The sequence below is a fragment of the Parasteatoda tepidariorum genome, chromosome 1, assembly GCF_982258835.1.
Source record: "Parasteatoda tepidariorum strain Cologne lab strain chromosome 1, Ptep-v5.0, whole genome shotgun sequence".
Classification (NCBI taxonomy): Eukaryota; Metazoa; Arthropoda; class Arachnida; order Araneae; family Theridiidae; genus Parasteatoda; species Parasteatoda tepidariorum.
Window position 1 is genome coordinate 15,447,219 of NC_141755.1, and position 15,446 is coordinate 15,462,664.

Genomic DNA, 15,446 nt, shown 5'->3' on the forward strand with positions numbered 1-15,446 from the left:
TCTTATATAAAAGGGTTTTAATAATCTTAGTTGGACGAAAATAAAAGTATTTTTCGAATTTCAAAAGCGCAAACAGAATAATCATAAATTTTTAATATATTCAATTAAATGCTACTGCTTTAATGTCACTTATTTTGAAGGATATACTTATACAAAAATCTTCTATATTACATTTAAAAATGTAAATACTTTCAAATAATTTTTTATAATCATAAACATGGTTAATTTGAAAAACCAAGGGCTGAAGGCACAAAAATCACACAGTGTGTACTCTACTCAATGCCATTATTTCAAAGGAAGTGTGTATACCTTGCTTATGTAGAAAATTTCTTTTAATAGGGTGCAGTAGGAATGTATACAGGAGCATGGCATACTGTCGTTTGATTGTTTTTGTTATGATAATCATAAATTAAGCATTTTTTATTAATGCAAAATTGCTTAAATTTTTTCCAATATTCATCTATATAATATAATTTAAATATAATAAAATTTAAATGGACAAAAAATTAATAAATGTATGTGTATGCATAAGGTAACAACTCTTTATTATTATAATAAACTTTAAATTATGTTATAAAATAAACAAATAAATAATAAGAGTGAAAACACTGTAACCAGGTTCTAGTTAAAATTAGTTGCAGTTAAAATAAATTGCAAAAGTTCAACATGCTATTTTCAGAAGAAAAAAAAAAGCAAGATCATATTTATAAAATTTGTAAATTTTAGTTCTCTCAAATTGCAAAATTTCCCATCACAATACTGCTTTTTGAATAAATAAAATACTCAAAAGTAAAGCTATATTCAAAACTCTAGTAGATGCTTTTGAAGAAAAAATGCTTGCAAATTTTAAAATTCTTTTGAGAAATTCCAGTGCCATCAACACTTAATACACAAAAAGTGAATTTAACATTTTAATCGTTATATATATATTTTTAAAAAATTATTAATAATAGGTCATTAATTAACAGGATCAACTATTTTATTTGATAATAATAATTTCCAAATAATGCAAGATTGAAATTGATTTTTTGTGTACGTACTAACATTAAATACAATTTTTTATGAGTAATTAATATAATTATAATAACATTAAATATAATTTTTCAATTTTTTACTATTTTCAATGAGCTCTTATTCGTTTAGAAAATATAACGATTTTGATAGAAATATTTTAGTAGCGTATAAATATTAGTAAAACTAACTAGCAGATAATTTTATTTTGAGACATTTGCCAGAAATTTCAACAGAGTATGTAGATTAAATTATTCTTATGTCTCTAAGTTTTAACACTTTTAACATAAGAAATACGATGTTTTAACACCTTTGCATCTAGATTTCCAACGATTTTTCTTTGGTTCAACTTTCAAGTTTATTTCGAATTTAAATGTGAAGAAACAACATAAATGAAAGCTACGTGATATCAATGTAAACATTAAAATTGCTGATGCTAGTCGCTAAATCCTGAATAACTCTCTTTCAAGCGCGTTCGTAAACAACTGAAAAAACAAAATATTCTGATTTTCGATGCTGGAAAAATTATTAATTAGTGACTTTTCTCCCGAACAGTTAAACAAATTAAATACTGAATAAAATGTTTTAAAACTGCTATTGGAATAAAGCTAACAATCTGTATTAATACCTAAAACAAAAAGAATTTGCAATTAATGAGAATATAAATAAGTATTTTATGCTTTTTTTCGCAAATTGTCCTCATTAGCGGTAAATTCACATTTCTCGTAGCCTTGTAGCGCCATCTATTTTCCAGAACCAGAACTACAAAATCAAATGTAACAAAACTTTTATATGCTTTTAAAAATAATTCACAACCTAATTTTCCAAAAATAAACATTTTAAGGTTCTGGCTAACAAGATTCTTAAATGTCGTGAAAAATTTCGAGACCCTTAGTACGCTATTTAATCTGTGTAACTGTTCGGCGGTTTTTAACATTACAGGTATACGGCTTTAGGACCACCTTAAGGTATCCCGAAGTGGACTGATCTTAAAGACATGGTTCCCAATAGAACACAGAAGTCAAGCATCACTGGCTGCAATCAGAAAGCGGATGGGTGATGATCTGCTTACGTAGGAACCGAGAGTGCTCGGCATTGATCTCGTTCAACTGTTCTACAGTAAAATGCTCGCCTTGGTGCGCAGGTCGTCGGGCTACCAAAGCGGGGGAGCCATCCCTTCTGCAGAGGATCAAAATTGTGATGGCACCTCTTGGGATCATCTTCGTGGATGTTTCCCATACCGTCGCCAACAGACCATTGTGCAACTCTAGCGTGAAATATTTCAATGAATTTTTTTAGGGAAATGATTGTTACAATAGCAGCGCTTGGTTTTCCGTGATTTATCAGCACAACTATGACAATTGTTGTAGTAACTATTTAATAAAGAACAGTGCGCCTAAAAAAAAAGAAAAAGAGATACTACCCTGAATAACTTTTAATTTAATGATCGGATCATCATGTTCGAGAACTCAATTTTAAGGGCTCGAGGGGGTGACTTCAAATATGCTAATTAATAAATGAAGACGATATTTGAAGTTTCGAAATCAGACTCAAAAACGTACTTTCTCTTAATAAACATACCTTTCTTTTGTTGAAGGATTTGGATTTCTCACCCCCAAAATATAGGAGGTAGCTGTAATCTGGGAAATATGGTCCAAATAGCTTGGTCAGGAGATTTGCTTGTTTATTTCAGTAAATATTTTTTTTTTCAATTTAACTACGGTTGGAAAAATTTTAAATTTAAAAATGCTTTATGCCACTTTTTGGATTTTAAAGAATGTAATTTAAATGGCAAAATACAAAATTTGTGCGAAATCGGTCGAAAGTTCCAGAAAAATTGAACTTTAAATGTACGACTTTTCTAAAAAGATGTAAAAAATTGTTAACATATTTGAATAGTAAACTATTCAAATATGTTTAGAACATTATTAAATAAAATAAAAATTTTTTAGTCAAATTTATTTTTTGCTATAATTATCTTTGAAAAAACGAATTTCATAATTGTGAACAATTTTTTTGAAATTCGTTTAAAAAGTGCTCGAGATATGGTGAAATACGTAAAAAGTAAAATTAGGGAGTAAATTCCATTTCTCTGAATATTCCATTATTAAAATAATTACAATAAATGTTTACTGAAAGTTATTTTTTACATGGAATTATCTTTGGATAAACAAAGGGGCCCAAGCTTTGGAGCGCTCTCCTGAGAAAACTATTGGGACCATACTTCCCAAATTGCGGTCACCTCCTATATTTTTGGGTGTGTCAGAAATCCGAAAATTTATTCCGAGAAAGTCCGTTTTTATGCCTGATTTCGTATTTTAAAATATCGTCTGAACTTATTGTGAAGATCCCATCAATTAAAAGTTATTACGGACTATGATATTTTTTGGAGTACTGTACATCAAATTATATAAAATCCATAGCTGTCAACATGGATAGGAAAAAATGTAGTAGATTTTACAAAAAATAAATTTCATGATAATTGCTGCATAATGTACTAAATATTTCACGTGTAGGAAATTTTAAGGATTTTTATGGTCAGCGAAATAAAAAAACGGCAATATTTTTCAGTTAATGATTGACATTAAATGAACTCGAAATGCACTTGCGAGCCTGTAATATACATTTACTACTAATTTTGAATAGTAATAAGCATTTTATTCAAAAAACTCTTTAATTAATATAAAAATGGAGTTCTGAATAAAAAAAATTTTTTTTTTTTAGAGTGAAAAAAAGTTTTTAACTGATTTCTGTAAATGAGGCTTGCTTCATTACGTATTAGTAATATGTATTTAAATATTCAAGCATGCAAAAATGCTATTTCAAAAAAGATATTTTTAAGAAACTCACTCAATATTAGGGAATTTTCCAAAAATGTACAAAAAACCAGGAGAATTTTTATTTTTTTCAATAAAGTGTAATAAGTTTCATAAACACTCTCTTTCAGTCCAGTTATTTTTTTACAATAGTATTGTTTGTAATAGGTCAGCGTTGTCGAATTGTACAATAAATTTAAAGTTATTTTCTAATTAGTTAAAAGTATTATTTTCTAAAAATAATTTGATAGACTTTCTATATTTAATATTCATAAGTTTTATGCCAATTACATAGAGATTGCAAAAAATTTCACTTGAAACATTGACTCTTTTTTAAAATACTACTAATTTATTTAAAATGTAGCAAACGCAATTTAAAGTGTCTAAAATATTTTATTGTGTTATCAAATAAGTTCCAAAATTTTTTCCCTGGACTAAAAAAAAGATAAGATTCAGCTCAAAGTATGAAAAGTAAAAAGTTTTTGGAAAATATGATGACACTCAGTAAATTTTTTTCTCTTTAAGTTTTAAATGGCACTCCAGTTACAAAAATTGCAAATACAAGAAATGATGCGCTACCCAGATAACAGTTAAAAACAAAATTTTTCATAAAATTTTTTTACACTTTTTGGAATGGTCATCCATTATTGCCATTTGTATAAGGATCTGACCATAGATGATATCAAATTTTCTTTTTTTAATATTTTTAACTTCCTCCACCACTTTGAAACAAGGTGTTCCATTCATTTGTACCTCCTAGTTACAGTTCAGAAACAAAGCACTACATTATAAACCATATTAAAAACTTTATTTTTAAATGACATTTGTGAGCACAGCAACTATATGTAACAATTACAATAATATGTAATGATTACATAACAATATGCATATACGAGCACTTATTTTGAATGACAAAAGATTAAGGTTTGCAACAAGAAACATACAAAAATAAATTATATAAATAAAAAAAAAAATTAATATAAAAGAGGAATCAATAAAACTATAGCATTTTGGAACTTTAAATGGATGTTGCATTATTTTCTCTTTTCAGATTGTTCAAATTTTGTGAGTGATTCACATTATTATAATTATTTTCAAGAGTAATAATGCCCCAAAATATTTCCTTTTAATTTTAAAGCAGGACAAACATAAACTTTAACCAGCATAATTTTTTATTTATTATAAAATTAAATCAATGTGATTACAAAACTAAGTCAGTAAACAGTCATATTTATGTCATTTTAAAATTAAAAGTTCGATAAAGAATTATTGAAAAAAAATACATAGAAAATATAATGTTATGTTCCAAATAAAAATGTGTAGTATTAGACTACTTGTTAGCCTCTCCATCAATTCTGCCGTGCAAATGAAAAAACAACGTAAGCACCTCACAGTAGATGTTGAGAAAAGTGGCTTGACAACTATTTCGTTCCAATTGCTAATACTATGAATGCTGAAATAGGACTTCAAATAATCAAATAACTGATAAAACAGAATTTCATTTAAAAAAAAAAAATATTTTTCAATAAGTAGCTGATCATACAGAAATGCCAAATATATAAAAATCTCAATTTTGAATTTTTTGTCGCTTACTTCTGAGTTTTTTTTCTTTAGCACGTTAGAATTGTGGACAGCTCAAAAAGAGTAAATCCAAAAATTCTACATCAAATAATGTGTGAAGTAAAGACAAGTAAAAAGAATGAATTGGATAGACAATGAATAAAAAAATATACAAAACCAAAATAGCTTTTATATTAATTTCAAAATACTTAGAAAATAAAGAAAATTGTTATTCAAAACCATTCTTAAAAACTGATTATTTCCCCAAACCAAATAAAAATAAAAGTCTTTTGGCATTGCTTTTTTATTTTTAAAAGTATAAACACATCAAAAGTGGGACTCCATACTGTTTGAAATACGTCTTTTGAATGTTAACATTACAGAATCTGTAATGTTTGCAGAGAAGAGCTTAAAATTATTTTTAACAAAAGTAAACACATATTTGTTAAATACAGAAAATACAATTTTCAAACATTTAATGCCTATATCATGCATCTCTTATAGTAAAATGTTTAAATTTTTTTAATGTAACTGGGAAAAAATGATTAGTACAGTGTCTATGAACAAAAGCATTAAAAAAACTACATTAAAATACAAATATTTTTACACCATTTTAAGCCTTGATTTTTAGTTACAAAATACGACTTTTCAGAAGTTTCGTTACGTTGAAATTATTTGTCTAATTTTGTTCAAATTTTGTATATTGTCATTTAAAATTACAATAGTTTAAAACGGAGTAAATATTTGTACCAAACAATTCAAATGTTTTTTCAAACCTTATTAAGTAATGCATTGCATGAAATTATCTTTTGATAAACAATCTGCATAACTATGTGCAATTTATTTTCATTCGTTTAAAATTTTTATTGAGATGCAGTAAAACATGTGAAAAATGAAACAAAAATTTATTCTCTTATTCTTCTGCCTGAACTGCTGAACCATATTTACTCCACTGTGGTTGACTCCAATATTTTAAAGGTCACAGACATCAGAGTAGGAAAAGAACAAATAGTCTGAAAATAACAATCAATAATAAAAAAATAAAATAAAAAGAGCATGTTTTTCCACAAAAAGAAATCTTTTAAATTAGTTAACATTCTTTTTTACTATAGGGAGAGTATAAACAGTTCAACAAAATTTTAAGCTTTAATATATAAATTAAGATTGAAGAGAATAAAATAATAATAAAAAGAAAAACAACACAACAATAAAGAAATATAGAGCATTCTTCTAAAGTTTAGAAAGTCAGAAATCCTAGCAAAAGTCAGAAGAATTTCATGCTTGTGGTCGAAAATAGAAATTTGGTATGATCATTCCATAAGTTAAATAATAGTTTTTACAAAAAAATTAGTATATAATTGAAGTTTCTTTTAACCATCAAGATTTGCCATTATTTCATAAACACCAGATCATTAAAATAAAAGTTATTCAGGGTGATTTTCTTTTTTTGCTAACTTTAGCTCCAAACATTTCGTTCACACTACATCTCAAGATCAAGGGAGCATCAATTTAAATTTTCTTTACTTGTGAATGCTTTATCGCATGTACTACATGACATCCAGAACTATGGTGCCGGTGGATGAATTGTTCAACTCCGCTTACAACTTTAAGCTAATTTTTTAAAGCTTAATTTCAACGTGTTTTATAATTTTCATAATTTAAGAAATAAGCTTAAAAACTATATATTTTGGCAAAACATTGATATTGTGCAAAATCATTGCAAGGAAAGAGATAAATATCAATATCTCACATACACACTTCAACATAAATATTTCACGACTAGATAGTTTAGTGTATATTCAAGGAAACAATGAAAAAGAAGAGATATTATTCATTTGCAGATCTTTTTAATAAAATTTTCAGCTTAGTGGGGCAATTTTGTTTGTGAACTTAGGAATTAAACAACTTAATAATTCAATCATTAGATCAAAAATGTTCAAATATACTAAGTTAGTGATAAGTTATAGATTAAAATATGTCAAAATATTATTTTATGTACTTTTGTTTCCCTAATTATAAATATTCATTTAAAATTTAAAACTTCTTTTATTTTAAAGCAAAGATCTAGGAATTTTTTATTAATTGGAGTTGAACACATTTCCTTGATTCTGAGGCCATTCTTATTACATGCGACTGAGAACTTGATTGAGAAATTATTCACAGGTGAATATTTTTCACCAATCTGGTTTTATCCATGCAGGATTATTTTTACAACCCAAAAAAAATTCAGGCAAAAAGAATGACCTCCCGGACACAAATTCCTAGAAAATTTTCTTTGAAAATTGAAAACTCCCCAACCCTGATGACAACTGGTTCTCTTTAATATGATTAGTATAGTGTTCATTTATCACACATAAAAAGGATTCTCTCTAATAAGGTTCCCTCTCAATTTTAAGAGTCACATGGGACATGGATGGGATGAAAATATTTCAAACAAAATAAGTATGTAATTTTTGTAAACATTTTTGACTAGATTTTGTTTTTCTGTTATAATATTAAATATCCAATTTAATTAGTTAAAAATGAATCAATTTTCTTTTATACAGTTTTTCTTTAAAGAACTAAGTTAATATGTCAATAACAAATTAAAATTTAGATTTTAAAGGTTACAAAAGAAAAAAAAATGTATGATTACTTTAACTGCATGAAATGCTTAGATTAACTTTTATATCATAAGTATTTTAGAAATAGAAAATTTATTGAATAATTTTCTATTTTAATTTAATTTCTTCAAATTTCATTACTAAACTGGGATTTTTTTGTAGAAATTAGAATGGAATACTTTTCAAAAAATAATATAAAAATTTTTTTTTCTCTGAAATTTAAAAATTATAAATAGTATTAATTTTTTTTATTGCTTAAACAATAAAAAATATAAGAAACTTTTTTAAAATCACGTAAATAGCTAAGCAGATGAGGAAGATACTCATGAGGGTTGCTTACAAGAATTAACATGAAAGTGATTATTTTGATAATCTTTCTATGAGAATGGTTAATCACACGCACTGCATTGCATGCTTGTGTTTATTATGAACAAGATTATGGCTATTCAAGTGGTATTTCAGTGCAAATGTTTTATCACACACATTGCATGAATAAGGCCTTTCCTTATTATGAACTAGATTATTGTGTCTATTCAAGTCATATTTATGTGTGAATGTTTTATCGCACACACTGCATGAATAAGGCTTTTCTTTATTATGAACTAGATTGTGTCTCTTCAGGGAGTATTTGTGTGTGAATGTTTTACCACACACATTGCATGAATAAGGCTTTTCTTTACTATGAACTAGATTGTGTGTATTCAAGTGGCATTTCTGTGTGAATGTTTTATAACACACATTGCACGAATAAGGCTTCTCACCAGTATGAATAAGATAGTGTCTACGTAAAGAAATTTCTTGTGTAAAATTTTTACCACAAAAGCTGCATGAGTGAGGTTTCTCACCAGTATGAACAATATGGTGTTTATTTAAGTTGGTTTTAGACGGAAATGTTTTATTACACAAAGAACAAGAGAATGAATTTTTTACAATATGAGTAGCAAAGTGTGTTCTTAAAGTGCCTTTATGCGCATATGTCTTATTACACATGCTACATGAGAATAACTTTTTTCCATAATGAATAGTATAATGTTCATTTAAATTGCGTTTGTTTGCAAATTTTTTGAAACATACACTACATGAGAAGGATTTCCCTTCATTATGAATAATCCTATAGTGTCTGTCTAAATTAGTATTACTTGCAAACGTTTTATTACACATATTACATGAAAATTGCTTCTCTTTGGCATGAATAGCGTAATGTTTCTTTAAACTGCTTTTGAATGTGAATGTTTTATCACACAAAGTACACGAGAATGTCTTTTTTCCAGTGTGAGTAATAAAATGTACATTTAATTTTTCTTTGCGTGAGAATGTTTTATCGCATACGCTACATGAGAACGGCTTCTCTCCAGTATGAACAAGAAAGTGTAGATTTAAATTACTTTTAAATGAAAATGCTTTATCACACAAACTGCATGAATAAGGCTTCTCACCAGTGTGAATACGACGGTGTTTTATTAAACTTGTAATATTAGTGAATGTTTTCTTACACACACTACATGAGGGATGTTTCATAACATAGTGTTTACTTAACCAGTGTATGTGTGTGAATGTTTTATTGCACACATCACAAGAGAATGGCTTTTCTCCAGTATGAATAATACAATGTTCTTTTAGTTTACATTCATCTTTATAAGATGTTTTACAAACAGGGCGTGAATAAGGCTTGTCTCTAGTATGAACACGAATGTGTTGATTTAAATAAGATTTCTGTGTAAAAGATTGATCACATACACTGCATGAATAAGGTCTTTCTTCGGTATGGATAAGTGTTTTTAATGTATCTTTAGATGTAAATGTTTTATTATACGCACTGCTTGAACAAGGCACTTTCCCCAGTGTCAACATGATAATGTATATTTGGCGCCTATTTATACGAAAATGTTTTGCTATACACATAAACAGCACGGTGGTGATTATGTATGTTTAAACCAGTTTTTTGCATAAGACACGAATTCGTTTATAGCAACAAGTCATCATCCCAATTAGTTTTTTTTTTTTTTTTTTACGGTTAAAAGACACTATTGCATAGATTTGTTTTAAAAAATTACTCTTAGTGAGCAAGTTTATAGAATACGCATTATATGAACAAGCAACTGCTTATTTTTATTATAAATAATAAAATGGTAGGAAACATTTCTGTACTCGAATTTGATACTCGAAAAGCTTTACTACTCCCGGCTTGAAAGCTGATAGCTACGTACTTCTGCCATAATAACAGTTACATACTACGAATCAAATAGAAAATAGGAACCATGAAAAAAGAAACGAATAACTTTTTTGTTTATTGGCAACACAAAAGTTACTCTTGTTTGGCTTTTTTCACGTTCGCGATCACGACGAACTATAGGAAGCGTTGTTGCATGAGACGAATACCTGCGATTTCTATGGATGGTGTTTTCAATAGAAATGTAAACAATAACAATCTCGAGCTCGGGACCTAATCTAGTTCCGGTTAAAAAGTTTGCAGCTGCTCACTACATGTTATTCTGATAGGCGATGTTTTCAAACGGATAATTTTGTTTTCAATAAAAGAAATAAATTAAATAATTTCTGAGCTCAAATCTGCCGTCTTTCATAAGATATTAATGTTATTATGTAATTCTGGGGAGTTTGGAGAGAAAATGTGTTTTAGTCATTTTGTTATTTATTATTAAAAAAGGTGACATGGTTGCTAGATTTCGAATAACTCGCTTTTTTGGCAGTCTTGATTTGGCCTCTTTCCATTTGTTTATTACTGTTTGTTCGTGTTGCAAGCTGTGCACCATCTTACGTTAGGGATAACATTTTTAGTATTGCAAACACAACCCTTACGAAAATTTAAGGTATCTTTAAGGTTGATTTGAGGTATTAAGGTTGATTTGAAGTATATTTGAGGTATATTTAAGGTTGCACAGAAAACAGCAATAAAAATTATACCTCGTAAAGGTTGTAATTAAGGTGTACGAGGTTGTTTTATATACACTTCAGCTTGTTTTGAGGTTGTTTAAAATTCACTTCAAATCAACCAGACTGATAAGATGATTTTTGAGGTATACCAAGTTGATTTTCTTACACTTGTAACAACAGAGTTATTTTTGAGGTATAAAATTTTTTACCTTGTTTCAACTAACGAAAGTGAGGTATTTATTGAGGTATATGAAGTCATTTTATTTACACCTAAGCTTATTTTGAGGTAGTTTTAAAATCACTTCATACCAACCAGACTGATAAGGTGATTTTTAAGGTATACGAGGTTGTTTTTCTTACACTTGTAACAAAAGAGGTATTTATGAGGTATAAAAAAACCAATCTTATTTCAACTAACGAGAGTGAGGTATTTATTGAGGTGTATGAAGTCATTTTATTTATACCTAAGCTTGTTTTAAGGTTGTTTAAAGTACACTTCATATTAACTAGCTCAATTCCCAGAGTTCCGTGCGAGCCGGCAAATGGCGTGTGTGTTGACAATTGAAAGTGTATTCGAAATTCGGTAAGTGTGCTTGACATTTATTAATTTGGTTCTATCACTTTTAATCAAATATGCTTCAATTTTCAAACTTAAATTTTATTATTTTTGTTTTAAAGATGCCTCCTGATCTTAAATAGTTTAAGTTGGAGGATATTCTTAGAAGCTATTAGTGTAGGCTTAGCAATAAGAGAGAACAATCGAAATATTTCTCGTCGCTGTTTAGGGTAACGTTACTGGTGAATCGTTACAGCAGGTTATGCAAAGTTTATTTTATTGTTTGTATTTTATTCAAAGATAACTATTCTTTTATTTTGCTTAAATGTATATCTTTCAACGCTGCAGTATGCAAGCTTATTAGTTGAGTAAAATGTTCATAATTTCTCTTATAAATAAATCATTGAAAATTGAAATATCTTTAAAATAGCAATTTTGCTTTGAAATTCTACTATAGCTGTATGCTTATCGTTTGCTCGGATATCTGTTGCAAAGTTTATATTGTTGTTTATGAGTCAAAATATGTATAGTAACACTGCATTTTAAATTTGAATTTTTTTTTTAAAATCTGATTAACGTGCAATTTCTTTTTCTAATCTTACATATATATATATATATATATTTACAGAGCTTGTCCACTGTTCCCTGATATTGCTGAGATGACCTAGGCTGTAAATAGCCCATGTGCAGCAGCGATGAAGAAGTGACTAGCAAGTTACTGCTCAGCCTTCCCCTAGGAAATAGTTCTGAATTCATACCATAAAGAAAAAGTAATCTCTCCTAATAAACTACAGCATTTATTCAATTGTTGATAACAATAGTTTGCTAGATATTTGATAATTGAAAACTAGTAACTGTACTAGCTCACTTTTTTATGTTTGATCACACTGCTATTTTCACTACGTGTTATTTTTTCTCAATTTATCCACGTTAATTATTTACTAAGCAGATTGTTTTTACTTATTAAAATTTTGAATAGAATTAAATTTAACCCGATTTCAAGTTTATATGACAATTTGTTTCTAGGTTATGAGCATTTTTATGCAGCTGTTTATAGTTCACTACTTCGAAAATTAGCGACTTTCGGAAATCTTAAATGTTTTAGAAATAAGCCAGTATAGTTTCTTATGCAATTTTAATGCTGAATTGAATAAAATCAATTGCAAATAAAGACATTTATTGTTAAAAGTAATATGCGATTTTTTGAATTTCATCTTATGGGATGTGTTTTTATATTTAAACAAATGTTTGTAACAACTAGCTATTAGTTTTATTTTGCTTGGTATTATAAATTATGTAAGAGATATTGTTCTCAACTTATTTTGAAAGGATTATTTCAAATCATTCTCTCTTAGACATTTTCCTCACATAAAATTATTCACAACTTTAAAATAAATGCTCCTTATCAACTTGTAATTTGTTCTATTCGATTGAGTGTAAAAAAAAGAATAAAAATTGGTACATAACTTTAAAATTTAATTTATTAGACGATTGTTGATTCTTGATTACATTTATTAAAAAATATTAAAATAACTATTTTTTATGAAACTCTTATGTGATTGACAATAACGGAAGTCCTTTTCAGAATCAGCGTCTAAAATTTATAAAAAAGCTCTTAGTTTCATAAAGTCTGACAAAAAGTTTAAAAATATATAGACTAGGTTTATTGAGTTTAAAGATTTATAAGAAAAGAAAGAAAGAAAATATAATTATCAAACTTACAAGTACCATAATGATACCAAATGTATAGAAAAATACAAAGTGTAAAAATTGCATATTAAGATTGGAATTATATCTTTGAATTTCTGTAAATGTTGTTAATGGTAGTACTGACTTCAGTGTACTTTATTTTGTGGCTGTGGTACCTGTCATGCTTTTTAGCTATGAGGATTGAATAGAAATGGCAGAAGAGTACTACTATTTATCTGAAAAAGAAAATTAACTTCATCCAGTTAATTTGAATCATAAAAAAAATAATTTCAAATATTTTAATAGTTTAAAACCTGCCACTATTACTGTAAATATGACTTACTTACTAATTAATTTTTTTTTCCTTTAGGTTCCAATAATTACAAGTTTCAACTGGTAGACGGAAGCAGTATTTAAAATAATTTTGTTGATTTGTAAAAAAATTAAGTTTCAGTTTTAAATAAAAGTATTTGAATTACAGCTGACTAATTACTTAAATTTGTAGTTTTATAGCTTAAGAAATTCAAGCACATTAGACAACTATTTTCTAAAAATATGAGTTCCCATAAATAGTTTTTACTAATTGTAGAATTTGGATAAGTGTTATTTTAAGATGATTTAATTCAATCTATTAAAATTACGGAAGAATTATGCATTTAAAACCTTCTTTTATAACTTAACAAAAGAAGCAATTACTGCCGAAGGTTTCATATTAAAAACTTCAGATTGATAAATGAAGATCTCTACTAGTGAAAAAATGTAATGACATACATTATTCTTCATATATAGATAATATCTTTATATATATATTATATTTTTTACATAGTGAGGTTAAAAATTAATCAACTAGGTGAACACCTCACATTCGTAAGTACTGAAAAAACAGCTTTAGGTTGAGCTACATGAGCCTGAAGTGTAAAATGTCGCATCTTTGGTTGATAAATTAATACTTCTAAAAATACAAAAATATATACTTCAGATTACGAAATAATAACTTAAGGTAGAACATGGAACGCATGACGTTAATAAAAAAATAACCTTTCCAAGTGTTGAAAATACACTTCAGGTTGATTTATAACAACCAGAAGTGTAAAACGACGCCCCACTGGTTGATAAATATATACCTCTACAAACATATTGAAAAATAATTACCTGAGGTAGAACAAAATACACCCAAGGTTGATTTATGACAACCAGAAGTGTCAAACGACACACCATTGGTTGATAAATATATACCTCTACAAGCATAAAATTAGATACCTGAGGTTGAAAAATAATTACCTGAGGTAGAACAAAATACACCTGAGGTTGATTTATAATAACCTGAAGTGTAAAATGACACACCTTAGGTTGTTGAAAAAATACTTCCACAAGTGTAAAAAAATATACTTCAGGCTGATAAGTAATAACCTAAGGTTGAAAATAAAACACTTTAAAGTATTAAACATCTACCTCTCCACAGATGTAAAATTAAACAACTCAGGTTGAAACATATATACCTCTGGAGGTATATTTAAGGCATATTTGAGGTTGATTTTGAGGTATTAATTTGCACCCTTTTCAACCTTAACGACGTATTTAAATAACAACCTTCTTTATACCTTTCAAATATACCTCGTTTATACCTCATTTATACCTCGATTTTTTCATAAGGGAAGTATTGTTAGCATTGTAAACATAAGTAATAAGTAATCAAATACATTGTTTGCAAGAATCTCAAAACACAATGATGCCAAATGGCTTTAAAATACAACTGAAACAGTAACCCGGAAATTTAGGCAGTGCCGAGCGCACTCACGGAAATGCTCACGGTTTCGGCACTGCTTGGCGTGGTCGAGAATAAGCTCACTGAAAACCGCAAAATTGAGAATATGGTAACCCAACCGATCAATGCGTCACATCTTGCTACAGCGTGCAACCCTATTACGTTGATTGAGTAGGAAAATGATAGTTCTATTCTAGTTAAAAATTTCTTTCTTATTCACTTCTATCTTCACACCGCTCTTGTATTTTTTATAAGCGGTTTTCGTTTTGAATGAAAAATTCATACTTAATTTAATGTTTATGTCTCAGAATTTTATTTAAAAACAGATTCTTGTAAATATTTTACTTTTCAACTTCTTTTTTTTTTTATTATTGTTCTTGAAAGTGTAAAATCTACTGTTTTTTTTATTTTTAATTTACTAAGACAGTTTACCATTCTTTACTATGCTATATATATAAAGGCTTGTGTGCTCACTATATACTAAGGCATATCCCTTATGAAAAAATCGAGGTATAAATGAGGTATAAACGAGGTATATTTTAAAGGTATAAAGG

The 15,446-nt window shown here is 27.8% G+C and overlaps 1 protein-coding gene and 2 long non-coding RNA genes across 3 annotated transcripts; 1 reads left to right on the forward strand and 2 right to left on the reverse strand.

The window, feature by feature from the left end:
* Positions 1–4,618: 4,618 nt before the first annotated feature.
* Positions 4,619–10,132, reverse strand: LOC139425400 (uncharacterized). The gene has a single exon (XM_071180159.2). It carries the CDS (start codon positions 9,890–9,892, stop codon positions 8,384–8,386), a length of 1,509 nt encoding a protein of 502 aa, XP_071036260.2. The 5' UTR covers positions 9,893–10,132; the 3' UTR covers positions 4,619–8,383.
* On the reverse strand, positions 4,619–10,762 carry LOC147816284 (uncharacterized). Its single transcript, XR_015432623.1, has 2 exons — positions 10,139–10,762; positions 4,619–6,400 (listed from the first exon to the last, which is right to left on the reverse strand). It is a non-coding gene; the product is annotated as an uncharacterized LOC147816284 (long non-coding RNA).
* Positions 10,763–10,866: 104 nt separating this feature from the next.
* LOC147816285 (uncharacterized) lies at positions 10,867–13,604 on the forward strand. The gene is made up of 3 exons (XR_015432621.1): positions 10,867–11,465; positions 12,067–12,208; positions 13,498–13,604. It is a non-coding gene; the product is annotated as an uncharacterized LOC147816285 (long non-coding RNA).
* Positions 13,605–15,446: the final 1,842 nt, after the last annotated feature.